This window comes from Cryptotermes secundus, unplaced genomic scaffold (assembly GCF_002891405.2).
Source record: "Cryptotermes secundus unplaced genomic scaffold, Csec_1.0 scaffold856, whole genome shotgun sequence".
NCBI lineage: Eukaryota > Metazoa > Arthropoda > Insecta > Blattodea > Kalotermitidae > Cryptotermes > Cryptotermes secundus.
Genome location: NW_019724757.1, coordinates 1,425,974 through 1,441,715, shown reverse-complemented (window position 1 = coordinate 1,441,715; position 15,742 = coordinate 1,425,974). Strand labels below are relative to the sequence as shown.

General features: G+C 38.9%; 1 protein-coding gene across 1 annotated transcript in view; it reads left to right on the top strand.

Annotated features, from left to right (window-relative positions):
• LOC111862959 (pre-mRNA 3'-end-processing factor FIP1) overlaps positions 1-14,461 on the top strand; it is a 17,537-nt gene extending 3,076 nt beyond the window's left edge. Inside the window, exons 3-8 of the mRNA XM_023848847.2 lie at positions 244-413; positions 2,980-3,106; positions 3,219-3,523; positions 3,643-3,876; positions 5,360-5,733; positions 14,211-14,461. Coding sequence (XP_023704615.1) covers positions 244-413; positions 2,980-3,106; positions 3,219-3,523; positions 3,643-3,876; positions 5,360-5,733; positions 14,211-14,355 — 1,355 coding nt within the window. The 3' untranslated portion in view covers positions 14,356-14,461. The remainder of the gene's footprint in view (positions 1-243; positions 414-2,979; positions 3,107-3,218; positions 3,524-3,642; positions 3,877-5,359; positions 5,734-14,210) is intronic.
• Positions 14,462-15,742: the final 1,281 nt, after the last annotated feature.

Here is a 15,742-nt window from a genome sequence, read left to right as displayed (position 1 = left end):
TCAAAAATAACATTGGTCCAAGAACAGAACCCTGTGGAACACCATATCTTATTGGTTTCTTTTGCGATAAACAATTAGTAATTTCATTAGTTTCTTTATGTCTATAGGTAATTTCCACTGTTTGTTCCCTGTTTTCTAAATATGATTGAAACCAATTTTGTGCAACCCCTCGTATTCCTATTTCTGCCATTTTTCCAAGCAAGATGTCATATACAGTAGATTAATTGTATTTATACTTTTCAGCTAATGAAAATGGTGATGGTGATGATGAAGATGATGATGAAGATGATGAGGACAGTGATGATGATGTACAGGTTGTTATTGGAGATATTAAAACAAGCCCCACATATACAAGCCTTAATATCAAACGTGGAGGACTGTTAACATCAGCCATTGGGGTTGAGAAATTGAAGGCAAGTTGTTAGTTCATGTCATGTACATTTATGCATTTCAGAGAGTGGTTGTATTGTAATCTACAAGCACTTTTACAGTTGTTTTGCTAGAATGTTACATCATTTGTTGTGAGACATGTTTGTTATAATCTGGGATACATCACAAGCTGCTACTTTATGAGCTTCAATTTATCCCAGGCCTGAATTAATTGCCTGTCAGAGACTACTTTAACTCTGAATGCAGTTAAAATACTGTAACGTGTTTCGTTACTGAATACGCCGTAGAGATCGTTAATTAGTTTATTTAACGATCTACAAGTAACGGCTACAATTAATTATTACACAGTTGCGGGGTTTCACACTTTATAACCCTAATCGCAATAATCTGTTACCACTGTTGCTGGGTTTCACACTTTATAACCCTATGCGCAAATCAGCTCACTCTGTCTTCAGTGGTCTACACGTTTTACAGTAGGGGAGCTATGTATCACTGTATCACACACTCCCAATTACACACTCACACACATGTCCGGTTCTTCTTTCCACGACGGCTGCTATACTCCAACTATAGTCGGCTGACTGGAGAACTGTTGATAACACACTCGCTCGTAGGCTTGCTCGAACTAGCTCGGAACTGAGCTGGGTGATGGCCACAGTACAACTCACTCGGCGACTGTTATGTTACAACTAACTCGCAGCCGCTCTGCAGCTCACTTATATAGCCGCAGTGCTTGCCTGTTGCGTAATGAGTGCCACGTCATCCTGTTACGTCACCGCTGTTGACTCGCATTGCATAGCTACCAGGTTGCGGGGGCTCGGCTAACTTCGGCTCCGCTCGGCTCACTTTGGCTCCGCTCGTGACGTCACCGCGGGAGAGTGGCGGGGTGATGACTCGCCTATTACGTGAGCGCTAAGTTACCACCACGTGCCACTGGGGAGGTAGGGGTCCTTCGTTGCGCAACATATCACAGTACCTTAGCCCTTCAAATGGTATTCCCAGGAAATATTTGTGGTTTCTTTGTCCCTACTTGGTATGTCCCAGAAAAATTTTTGGCTTGGCAGTATACAGTGTTCTCTGGATACAGTTATTTTTATGGGAGGTGTGACAGCTTTTGCTTTGAGTTCTTACCTTTCTCAGCAGAAAGCACCATGTAGAATAACTTGTCTTGGCTTTCAGGATGCAGGTTTAACATAGGTTGTGGGGTAGGGAAGACAAAGTTAATTTTGAATCACTGAAGGGGGTAATGCTTAGGGACATTATGAAGCATTCGTTACACAAACTGACAGTTTTTAGCCAAATTTCTTTATTTTGTAAAAATAGAAGTATGCTTATGATGTCACCTTGCTGTCTGTGTGTTTCTGTACATGTATCCCCCCCTCCCTATTAACTTTTGAATGGCTAAACCAATATTTATGAAATGTGGTGTGTATTATCAGCATCACAGCCTATCAAATTTTTGAGACAGAACCTTAATACTGATTAAAGGCCTGTGGCAATGTTCATGGAACTTAGTGTGCATATATCATGTCACCTGAGGCCATCGCTCTCATGAGCAATACCAACACTATGGCCTCTCAAGCTGTTGAGGTAATACCATTAATACTATTCAAATGTCAGAACTGATCATCATGCACTTAGTATGTATGTCATGGCACCTGTTTCCATCTCAGTGGCATACTTAAGAAGTCCCTCATATCAGTAGTACCAACATTATAGCCTCTCAAGTTGTTGAGGTAATACCCTTAATATTACTCAGATTCCTGAACTGATTGTCATGAAATTTGTATGTATGTGTCATGCTGTCTGAGTTCATCTTAATGGCATACATCATTAATTGTTCCTGTTAGTAACACCAACACTGCAGTCTTTCAGATTGTTGAGATAATAACCTTAATATTCCGTGAATGCCCAAATAAATTGTCATGAAACTTAGTACATGCCATCTTGAGGCTATCTCAATAGTGTACATCATATACAACTCCTTTATAGACCGTCAAAACATAACAAATAGAAAAATCAGGGCTTCGTTACATGTTTCAGCCACTAACAGCCATCATCAGGCAAACACATCAACAAACATACACCATTGACCTACTGTACAATAGATTGGATGCAATGTTAAAATACTTTGTGTAAAAATACACGAAGTCAGATTATATAAAAAACTGAAAGTTACTGTATGAAACAAGATAAAACTTAATTAATGTTATACAACATCGAATCGGTTGTTGATTTTTTACTTTCCATACGTTTCTATGGACCAATTGGAAGTTCGATATTTCATTTATATAAGAATGTATAGGAGGCCCATGATGTTGCAAATTAATTAATTGTGTAGTCAGTGCCTCATCTTACGAAGAATTGTCTGTACTGCATGGAAAGTAAACAACGACTCATCATAGATCACTCCTGTTAGTAATACCAACACTGCAGCCTCCCAGGTTATATTGTTTTATTGACCTTATTACATACCATAGTAAAGTTTTCTTTCTGCTTGTTGTATCAGATACTCAGATTACAGTGAAAGGAAAGTAGATGTTAGTTCTCCCCAGAACTTCTTGTAAATGTATTATGTTTTATTTTTAGCAACCAGGGAAATTTTCAATTGAAGAATTTGAAGCTGTTGGAACGATCAATGGGGTTCCTGCACATGAATTCAATTTGGATTCACTTGAAGACAAACCATGGAGGAAACCTGGAGCTGACATAACAGGTTAAGAGAACCAGAAAACTGCGTACTGTATTTATATGTTGTGTGCTTAAATACTATTTTTTCTTCATACTGGTAGTGAGATAAAATATGTCTTTAATTTCTAAAACTCTAGATTACTTCAATTATGGCTTCAATGAAGAGACATGGCGAGCCTATTGTGAGAGGCAGAAACGAATTCGTATCCACGAATCTGGTGTGGGTCTTGCTCAGATTGGAGGTCAGACTGCTGGAAGAGGGACTATCCCTGTTGCAATTACTAATGACAACTCCAAGTACTCTGGTTTTATGGGACCTAAGAAGGCAGGACCTCCTCCAGGGCGAAAAATGGGAGGTACTATTGATGTCATAGGTGGTGGAGGATTGGCTTCAAGGCGGAATTTGGAGAAGGGAACACCACCCAAAGAGAATGTCATTCAGGTGACAGCCATATGAATGGTTGATTCATATAAATGGGAATTTCCAGTCTGACACTTAAGAACGATGTAGATGGTGATAAAATAGTTTAACGAAGACCTCTTTTTGCTGGATTCTTCTAGGTGATGACTGCAGATCGTCGTGAGTACAGTCGGAAGCCAGCTTTCCCTGATATGTCTGTGCCCCCTCCAACTTCAGGTATCCCTCAATTTGAATTACCACCTCCTCCACATGGTGTTATCCCACCCACCTTCCCTCCACATATAGACTCCTATGGATCTGAGTTTTATGCATCCGAGGCTGACCCTTATTATCATTCATATGAACCTACGCAGGACTGTCAGTGGAACGACCCTGTGAGTACTCATTAGAATATTAATAACCCCCACCTTTTAGATTTATGTTTCTATTATCTGCACTGACAAGTCCCCAAGCTAGTTTAAATTCTGTTTGTAAAATGTTACTATCACTATTTCTGCCTGCAATTTTTTTACTTTATGTATTGTTCCCATGCTCCCAGTTCCTTGCTGAGCAGCGCTGAAGGCTGGGGGAGCAATCCATGTTTTCATTGGAATAAAATCTACATTTGCAAATAAGTATTATTTTGAGTTGCTAGTGTATAGGCATTCACACGTGTATTTGGGGGTAGTTTAAAGGGGATATTTGAATGAATTGAAAATCAATGTTTTCAAGTTTACAGACCTAACCAACCAAGAGTATACTCAGGGTTGGTAGTAAAATGGTTAATGATCGTGCTATTGAGACGCATCTGTTTGCAAATGGAAATAGTATCACTGTTTTAGAATGTCAAAGAAAATAATTCCAATTAAAAAAATACTATATTTTCTCAAATGTTTGAAAGGGAAGAAAACTATAAAGATATGTAGTGGGACAGTCTACACAACAATAATTCTAAAAAAGACAAAGTAGGTACTACTGTATCAACATTTGTTTTAATGGCTGTTGGTGGTAACACTACATATTTCAGCCAGTGCTAGTACTAGCACCAGTATTCTTGTACGCCTGAAGATGACCCAGGAAAGGGTTAAAACATGTAGCATTATCTTCAACAGCTAATAAAACAAATATTGATACAACTATTTTGTCTTTTTCAGAATTAGTGGGGGCAACATTTCAGAGAGAACAGGATGAACTGAATATCTATTAAAGGGATTCTGTTATGTTCAGTCAGATGAGCTCATCAGATTAATACTGAAAGAAACTTGCTTGAGCAAGGGCCTACAGAAATTATGTGACATTTCTTTTATGAATATACTGTGACTTTCACAGTAAGGAAGTATTTCAAAATGTACACATTCAACTTTGAAGATTCATATACTTGAGTTGGCTTTGTGTCTTCAAAGTAAATGTGTCCCTTCACTTCACTAATTAATTAAGCACCACACCATGAATATGTATGGGGGAGTAGACATATGGATCCACATATTTTTAGCCTTGGCACTAGCTGGAGTAGAGTTGTCAGCTTCACTCCCCAGCTACTTTATCCATGTGGAAAGAAGTTCTTCCTGGAGACTGAATAGGCCCCAGCACTGATCTTAATGATTTTGAGAAGAGAAAAATCTCTTTGACACTGCCATGAATCAAATCCCGATCTACCCCATAGCATGTCACTATACCAACTGAGTCTTCAAAGTAGTTGTGCACTGTTACTACATAATGTAAATGAATGTCTCAATTCTTGGGAGCTTCATCTGCTCATATAGATACTAGTAGAGCTTTGAGGTGTTCTTTAGCATAGAATTTTAATTTGGGGTGTCACATTAAAGAGAAATGTTCGGAAAATATGCATGTAATTGTAATTGAGAAAAATCTTTTCAGACCTGGCAGCCAACAGCTATGCCAGTATCATCAGCAGATGTGAAAATCATCACCCCAGGGCCCCTGGTGACACCCCTACCACCAGTCATTCCTCCACCTACAAACAGTAATGCTACTCTTGGGTCAGAAACTACAAACCAGGATTCTCAAGATGAGTTCAGCTCTCGAGGCTCAGTCCGAGAACACTCTGATGACGTTGCTGCTCCAGGCGCCTCTTCAGGAACTGCTGTTTCAAGTGTTGTGGTACCAGGGTTATCTATCAAAGAAGAACCAGGTCTGAAGGAGGATCAGTTGGCAGCATCCGAAAAAGAAGCCAGAGAAAGGGCAAAGGATCGGAGTGAGCGCCCTGAGAAATCTGAAAGGCATCGTGACAGGTGGGTGTTATATGTTCAAAGAAATCAGAGGACCATGTTGGGTGGGTTCCTTGTCACCAGTGCATGGTGTGACCTCAGGTTACATATGGAGGAGATGAACTTCAGATACAGAGGTTAGCTATGAATATATTGAATAAGTAGTCACGGACATCCAACAAGGGGTGGCCTTCCAGCTTGGGGGTTGGGCGTGGGGCTAACAACTCCTCACCATAAACTATAAGCTTGTTACAAAATGTCACAAAGGCCCTCGGATGGATTCTTCGGATAAACAACCTACGCTAAGGAAAATGGACATGAGATTTGGTACATGGATTGTCAGAAGTCTGTATAGGGCAGGTTCGCTCATGACACTTTTGAAAGAAATATCAAAATGTATTTTTCAATGAATGCATCCTGTTGTGTATCATATATTATTTCTTACTGAAAACCATCACAACAGAACATCAAAAACACTTGTAAGCAGCTCTAGAAGATACCTTTGCTACATGTTTCGGCCTTCGATAAGGCCATCATCAGGCAAATACATTAAACATTTCGTTATTGAATTGCATGTTAAATATAAGTTGCAGTGCTAAACTTCCAAGTATATACAATGGTATAAAATGATATGAGTGAATACTGTGATGTGGATGGGCAATGGGGAGTCATGTGAATATACAAATATAAATTACAATAAAAGTTAAAATCTTAAATGATCAGTTACACAGTCAACAGTATAGTTAAAAATTGTATATGCGATGTACTTGGAAGTTCGTAGTTGCAGTCGTAATACATGTAATACTTATACAGACATATGACGCACAATGGACCAATAACTGGTCTAAGTGCATGGGAAACCCACCCCCTCTAATAATAATAATAATAATAATAATAATAATAATAATAGTAATATATGGACATATTATATACTCAATAGCTGATATGGTGTTCAGAGGCCCGTTGTTATGCTGTATGTTATTGCTTAATATTTGATACTATTTGATGGGCAACTCCACTGTGTAAATGTCCAGTTTGATGGATAGATAGATTGTAATCCATCTCTCCATCAAATCAGACATTTACACAGTGGAGTTGCCCATCAAATAGTATCAAATATTAAGCGATAACATACAACATACGAGTAACCACGGGCCTCTGAACACCATATCAGCTATTGCGTATATAATGCGTCCATATAAGTATTATATGTATTACGATTGCAACTACCAACTTCCAAGTACCATCACATATACAATTTTTAACTATACTTTTGACTGTGTAACTGATCATTTAAGATTTTAACTTTTATTGTAATTTACGATGGGGTACCCAAAAGAAACAGAACTAATATTTTTGTGAGCAGAGCTTTTGTAGTACCGCGTTTTGCCGCTGTGAGCGCATAGAGCTAACATTCCTGAGTCAATAAGCTGACTACCGTTGCTTCAGAAGGTAAGGACTAGTTTCGGCAGAGTTTATAGTGACAACTGTTTTGTGTGAACGTCGTTTTTGCAATGGCTGATTTTTGTGTGGCGATGAAATTCTGCTTTTTGCTTGGGAAAAGTGGAACAGAAACTCTTGAAATGTTAAAAACGGTGTACAAGGACGATGCTATGGGGAAAACTCCAGTGTTTGAGTGGTTTTCCCATTTCAAAAATGGTGAAATGTCAATTGATGACAAACCTCGTTCTGGTCGTCCTTCCACGGCCCGAACACATGAAAATGTTGAAAAAATTCGTGAAATCATCAAGGAAGATCGACGACGGACCATTGAAGAAATTGTGGAGGTGTCGGGAGTGACTTGGAGCAGTCGGGTGACTGGTTTTTCCATCATGACAATGCCCCTGCTCACACAGCCCTGTCTGTACGACAATTCTTGACCAAAAATGGTATGACCCCTGTTCCTCACCCTCCATACTCACCCTACCTTGCCCCGTGCGACTTTTTTTTGTTTCCTCGAATGAAAAGAGAGATGAAAGGAAAGCGTTTTGCTGATGTTGCTGAGGTGAAGGATGCTGTCAAGCATCTCAAAAGATGAATTTAGACAATGTTTTGAAAAATGGAATAAAAGACTAGACAAGTGTATTAGTGTAAGTGGAGAGTACTTTGAAGGGGATTGAAGGTTTGTGCTTAAAATTTGAATAAATAAGTTTAAAAAAAATAAGTTCGGTTTCTTTTGGGTACCCCCTCGTATATTTGTATTCACTCGTATCATTTTATACCATTGTGTATAATTGGAAGTTTAGCACTGTGACTTATATTTAACATGCAATTCAATAACGAAATGTTTAACGTATTTGCCTGATAATGGCCTTATTGATGGCCGAAACATGTAGCAAAGGTATCTTCTAGAGCTGCTTACAAGTGTTATTGATGTTGTGTTGTGATGGTTGTATGTTAGACTTAGTGGGAGCCAGATGGGACAGAGGCGGCAAAGAATCAGCAGGTGAGTATACATTTTTATTTGGTAAGGGAAATGAGAATTATGAATTATGTACAGGTTCTTTGTACATATGAGAATCATAGCAATTAGGAGGGTAGAGTTTGTTAGTGATAGAATGTTGTACATAATAGTGGATGCTGGTGTGATATCAGTGTTCAGAATGTTCATGCCCCAACAGAGGATAAAATTGATGACTTGAAGGCAGCTTCTACAAAGATATGGAACAAATTTTCAGTAAATACCACATGAAAATTTTGTTAAGAGATTTTAATGCCAGAGTAGGTAGGGAAGACATTTTCAAACAAACAATTGGGAATGGGAATTCACATGAAATTAATAATGATAATGAAATTGGAGTTTTAAACTTTGCCACTTCCAAAAATCTGACTGTCAAAAATACAATGTTCCCACATCGTAACTTTCCAAATTTTACTTGGACAACTCCAGATGGAAAGACCCACAACCAAATTGACCATATTTTCATACACAGGAGATGGCATTCAAGTATGCTTGATGTCCGATTGTTCAGGGCAGCAGATTGTGATACTGACCACTATCCGGTGGTGGCTAAATTTAGGAAGAGACTGGCAATGAGTAACCAAGCAACGCAAAGAGTTCACACGGAGAGGTTCAATCTCAAGAAATTAAATGAGTTAAGAGGGTAAGGAGAATTATCATGTTGAAATCTCAAATAGGTTCACAGGTTTGGGAAACTTACGCTCTGAGGCGGATATTAATAGAGACTGGGAAACTATTAGAGAGAATATTAAAATTTCAGCTAAATAGATTCTAAGTTATTTTGAATTGAAGAAGCATAAGCCATGGTTTGACAAAGGATGCTCAAAATTATTAGATCAAAGGAAACACACCAAGTTGCAGTGATTACAGGATCCAAGCGCATCAAATGGGGTTAATCTGAACAGCATAATTCATGAAGCCAGCAGGAATTTTAGGAATAAAATAAGGGAATATCTGAAAGACAGAATTGATGAGCTTGCAATGAACAGTAAGAACAATCACATTAGAGACCTGTATAGAGGAACTTAGAAGCAGTCTAGAAATAACTTTGTGAATGATGGGAATGGGTGTCTGCTTGCAGATTCCCACAGTATTTTGAATATGTGGAAGAACTACTCACAGCTACTGAATGCAGATAGGATCAGTGATATTAAGCAGATAGAAATACACATAGATGAGCTGTTAGTACCAGATCCTATTCCTTTTGAGGTTGAAATGGCTATTGCAAACTTGAGAAACTATTGGCAGGACTCATTGAAGTAGGAGGTGAAACATTACGGGTTGAGATCCATAAACTCATTAATTCTCTTTGGAATAAGGAAGAAATGCCTGATCAGTGGAAGGAGCCTATTATTGTACCATTTTGTAAGCAGGGTAGTAAAACTGACTGTAGTAATTATCGTGGCATATCACTGATATCAACTTCATACAAAATTTTATCTAATATCCTTCCCTCAAGCATAAGTCCATATATAGATTAAATTATTGGGTATTAGCACTATGGGTTTCAAAGTAATGGATCAATTACAGATCAGATTTTTTTTTCATTTGTCTGTCTGCTGCTTGTGAAAAACTTGGGAGTACAATGAGATAGTACATCAGCTATTCATAGACTTTAGAGAGCCTATGATTTAGTTAGGGGGAAGTATACAGTATTCTTATAGAGTTTGGGGTACCCATAGAATTGGACCGGTTAAAACGAGTTTAAATTAAATATACAGGGTGTTTCACGACTTTAGGGCATAACTGCAGGAGGTGATTTCCTAGGTCTTTGTGATCAAAAAAGTTCATGTAGTTACTATAGGATTCTGACGATGGTGTATAACACACTGATATGTTGGGTTTTTGGACTTTATCCATCGTCCTGGTTTTTAAGATAACAAATAAAAACACAGCGTTTCGGAAACTGGATCTGTTTCCGTCCTCAGGTGAAGGAAAAACACCTATTCAGTTGGGTCCGTTAGAAAGGTCCAGTGATTGAGGCTAGCTCTTTCTAACGGACCCAACTGAATAGGTGTTTTTCCTTCACCTGAGGACAGAAACAGATCCAGTTTCTGAAACGTCGTGTTTTTATTTGTTATCTTAAAAACCAGGATGATGGATAAAGTCCAAAAACCCAACATATCAAAAAAGTTCATATAAACATGTTTCCGATTTTGGACGGTTACGGAGTTATGTCTGTTTTAAACTCAGAATAGAAGGTAACGATTACGGACAATAAACAGAACAAAATAATAAACCAGCATAATACATGATACAGTGAAAGCATGAATGTAAAGTTAACTTCGTGAAATTAGCTTTAATTTGAATTGATTGGGGCTTAAAGCTGATTTTTGAAAATGCCACCGCCGTCCGCAACACAGGTTGCCACTCGGTTGTGAACCGTGCTGGACATACTCAAGTGTCGAGATAACGAGAATGCTCTGTCTGTAGCTGGCTAAAAATAGCGACCTGCCAGTTGACAGATGCGGTTCATACGAGGGCATGTACAGGAATGAAAGAACGGTCATAACTCAGTAACTGTCCAGAATTGGACATATGTTTATATGAACTTTTTTGATCACAAAGACCTAGGAAATCATCTGCAGTTATGCCCTAAAGTCGTGAAACACCCTGTATAGCAAAGTTTGTGTAGGTAAACATTTGTCTGTTAATTTTCTTATCCAGATTTTTCTAAAACAAGGAGATGGATTTATTGCCACTGCTTTTTGACTTTTCTTTAGAATATGCCAGTAGGAAGGTCCAGGAAAACCAGGTAAGACTGAAATTAAAAAGGGACACATCAGCTGTGGGTCTGTGCTGATATAAATCTGTTGGGAGATAACACAATTACCATAAAGAAAAACACAGGAATTGGAGTTGAAATTTAGTAAGGAGGCTGGGCTAGAAGTAAACACAGAAAGTTCCCAAACTGTTATTGCTGTAACTGCCACGGTGAGAAAAGATGAGAAGGAAGGCCAGGGTCACACTTCTGCAAGCCTGTTGCATCAGTCTGCCACGTGACACTGCGCTGTGAATATGCATTGTTTTTACATGAGTGCTTTTATGACTTCATGTTTCATTTTATCTATGATGGATGGCAAAATCGAGCAATGTGTCTGCATCAAATTTGGTGTGAAGCGCGGTAAATCTGCTACTGACATCCTTGTAATGCTTCATGAGGCTATGGGAGAACATTCTTTAAGTTGGACAGCAGTTTTTGAATGGCATTCATGTTTCAAGGCCGGTCAAGTGTCAGTTGAAGATGATGAACATTCAGGGCTACCAAGCACCAGCAAAATGACAGAAAATGTTGAAACATTTCGAGAACTCATTCACGAAGACCATCGCTGAACAATCCATGAGCTCACAGATACTGTTGGGATCAATTATGGAGTTTGCCAAGAGATCTTAACAGCAAATTTGAAAATGCCTTGCCGTGAAGTTTTTTCTTCAGCTTTTGACAAATTATCAAAAGCAGTGGTGTGTAAACATGTGTCTTGAGCTGCAAGAAAATTGTATTTACAGTTATGATCCAGAAACAAAGCAACAGTTGTTGCAGTGCAAGAGCCCACAGTCACCAAGAGAAAAAGAGGTGTGGCAGGTCCAGAGTTGAACAAAGAGCATGTTCATGCTCATTGTTTTTTAAACATGAAACACTGTGAATTTTTTCCTCCTAACACTTCGGTCAACTCTGACTTTATACCATGGTGTGTTGAGGCACTTGAGAGAAAATGTGAAATGAAAAAGACCAGAATTTTGGCGCAGTCACAACTGGCTCCTTCATCATGACAACACCCTCGCCCTCACGTCCCTGAAAACCACAGGGTTTGTGACTATCAAGAACATGGTTATAGTTCCCCATTCTCCCTACTTGCCGGACATAGGCCCCTGTGATTTTGCTTTGTTTCCCAAATTGAAAATGAAACTAAAGGGACAACGTTTTGAAACAGTGTCTGACATCCAAAGGGAATCATAAGCAGTACTCAACAGCATTAAGGAAAATGACTTCCATTGTGCTTCTGAAGCATGGAAAAAATGATGGGATCACTGTATACGTTCCCAAGGAGACTATTTTGAAGGAGATGGCAGCCAAAATTGAGTAGTTAAGCCAGCATTTCTTTTTGACATAGTCTGGGAACTTTCTGATAGAACCCCGTATGTTGATGTCTTCTCACCAGAATACAGGAAAAAATCATAATATAAAGATCATTGACAGATCATTTGAAAATGTGGCAAAGTTCAAATATTTGGAAAAAAACAGTAACAAATCAAAATTTGATTCAGGAGGAAGTTAAGAGGTGGTTGAATTCGGGTAATACTCACTACCATTCAGTCCAGAACCTTTTGTCTTCTTGTCTGCTATCTAAAAACATAAAAATTAAGATTTGAACAAATTAATTTTTCCTGTGGTTTTGTATGGGTGTGAAATTTGGCCATTAAGGGAGGAACTTAGAGTGAGGGTGTTTGAGAGCAAGGTGCTGAGGAGAATATCTGTGCTGAAGAGGAATGAGGTGATAGGAGGTTTTAGAAAACTACATAATGAGGAGCTTCATAACTTGTACTCTTCGCCAAGTGTAATTTGAATGACCGTGTCAGGGACGATGAGATGGGCAGGGCATGTATCGCAAATGGGGAGAAGAGGAATGCATATATGATTTTGGTGGGAAAGCCAGAAGGAAGAGACCACTGGGCAGACCAAGATGTAGGTGGGCGGATAATATTGTCATGTATGAAGGGTTGCATGATTACTAATAATGGCTTCTGGATTGGATTTATTGCTGTCTTCTATCACAATTACAACCAATTATATCAGCTCACAATCAATGACTGCTTAAGACTCGCTCCATCCCTTACTGGACTACGAGGGTCTTTTTCCACTTTGATGGACTTGTTCTGATTAATGAATTGGTCACTTCTTCAGCTTCTGTTGTCCACTGGTTAACACTCCACACCCAGACACCCCTCTATTGAACTGCCTTCTGGATTTTCTTATGAAAATGAAGTACCTACGAATGAACTGAACTGAACTGAAATCTAATCATTTCATGTCCTCATTTTATAACTTTTGGGGGAGCCAAGTAGAGATCACCACTTCTAACAGTTTGGGTATTATTGCATGCCTATACGTTGTCATGGATAGGTGTTTTAGTGAGCCATTGTCTACAACTGGACTATTCCGTGTCTGTCTGTTGCCGCATGATTGTCTGTTAATTTCGTAACGAGCTGTTATGTAGTAATGGACTGTTCCAGCTTTTAGGCATCATGTCAATATTATCATGTGGTTATGGCTTTATGGGTTTTGGATTGGACAGTAGGATTTATTAACACCTTCTTTTACAATCACTTTTGATTGCAATCAATTACAGGAGCTCCACAATCAGTGACTGCCTAAGACTCACTCCATCCTGGCTGGACTGTGACTCGTCTTCTCTTCTGTTCTGTCTTCTGCTGTGAATGACTTCAGATGTATGAATGCTTTGTTGTTATCTGAATGGCTGCTTATATAGTCTAGTGGTATTCATGGAAAATGTTTGTTGCATGTGTGTATCCATGGTAGTGTTTATTGAATGTTCGTTTACATGGAAATTTTTGTTGTACTGAGTTGGCCTCTAGGAATCCACCTCCATGGAAATGTTTTGTACTGAGTTGTTTCCTAGAAATGGCCTACATGTCATGATATTAAAACTGGATCATAGATGGGATAGGGTGGTATGGACTGGATTGATTTGACTTGGGAGAGGGACCAGTGGAGGGCTCTTGTGAACACAGTAATGAACTTCAGGTTCCATAAAAAGTTGTGAAATTCTTGAGCAGATATGCAACTGGGAGCTGTTCAAGAAGGGCTCAATTCCATGAAGTTAGTCAGTTAGTTACTTAGCTACTTAGCCAGTTAGAAGTAAGAGGAATAATATTCTTATGGGTCTTAACACAATAACTGTTTTCATGTGGATATCATTTAAGGACTGATTTTATATTAATACTATTGAACCCATTGTCTATCCTGTGCAGTCAGTCCCCAACATAACTTTTTGATTTTGGTATGAACTATTTTTTATAGATCTCATCGTCATCGGTCACGAAGTCGTAGCACAGAAAGGCGTTCCCGGCGTCACAAAAGCCATAGCAGGAGTCCTGGACATCGTCATCGCAAAAAGAAGTCACGCAGATCAGACCGAGAAAAGAGCAAGGAAGAAAGTGAATGATAATGGACTTTTACTCATATGATTATATAGTGATCATTTAACAACTTCTTTTTCTCCTGAACTGTTGTTCAGCTTTCCAGCTCTCAATAAACATTGATGCAGTAATTTTAAGTTGATATGTTCCTTGCCACCATCACATATTCTCATGGTCATGCAGGTAAGCTTGTAGCTGGACTCTTGAACAAATAAGAGAGGACTACTTCAAACTTTCTTTGTGAGTTACTGTCCATTTTGCTGAAATATGCTGGTAAAAGTGTTTATGCTTCTGAGGTCTGAACTGAATTATTTTTCTCAAATTATGTGTTTTCTTTCCATTAAAATGTATTTTGTCACTCTAGGCCTCCTCTACGGGGAGCTGGGGCATGCATGAGCAGTAGAGGCAAGTTTGAAAGAGTCTGTGTTCATTTCATGAGCTGTCTTACTTTGACATTTGCTTTGTAATATGAATTGTATATGAATTCATTGTATTGCTGTATGGAGAACGAATGTTTCTGATCATGTTACTTCTCTGCTAAGTGAGTCAGTGGAAGAAATCACCTTTTTTACTGCAGTGGCCTCCAAATCATGTAATTAATTATGCTTTCTGTAGAAACATCAGTGACACTGAATTTCTATCGTTTGGATGGTTCTTGTGTGAGTTCATAGGGACAAAAAATCCAGGGATTCTTTAATCATCACAGTTCCAGTGAATGTTACATGTGAGTACTGGTGATTTTAAGCCACAGCTATTATACCTGATACTGTTAGGTTATGAGTTATTAATTTTACAGCTGCTCCAGATATGGAAATGAAAGGTGCAAAAGGAGGATATTTTATTAAGAAAGTAAAGCATCCCTGTACCAGGCCGCGAAGGCCCATAGGGTTGCGAGACATTGAGGGTCCCACATTGTCTAGACGATCAGCTCAAAGATGGCAGTAAGGTTGTCAGCCTTACGTGCTGGCCGCACTTTACTCCCCAGGAAAATTATTTCATTAATACCTGGTACTCTTTTCTGTTAGAGGCTGAGTAAACCCCAGGGCCATAGTGCGGCTGGAAGGGTTAGGTCAGTTGAAAAAATCGGGACTTGAACCCGCGACCTTCCGACTTGTAGCATAGCCCCTCAACCAACTACGCTATCGTTGCCCCTGGATATTTTATTATTCATGGCAAAAATATGTTTGCTGCTTGTCAAATGGGCTGGTGAATTCATTAATATATTTATTTCTGTAAGTTGCAGTTCTGGTCTCTTTCAGTGCAGACATGAGCAAATATAACCTGACACGATAGAGAATCACCATCATGAAAAGTTAAACAGTTCCATCCAGTGTGACTGGTGAAGATTTTTCTTATGTAGGTGAGTCAAATGAAAACCGCAAAACTGAGATAAAAATTCAAAATATCGCACCA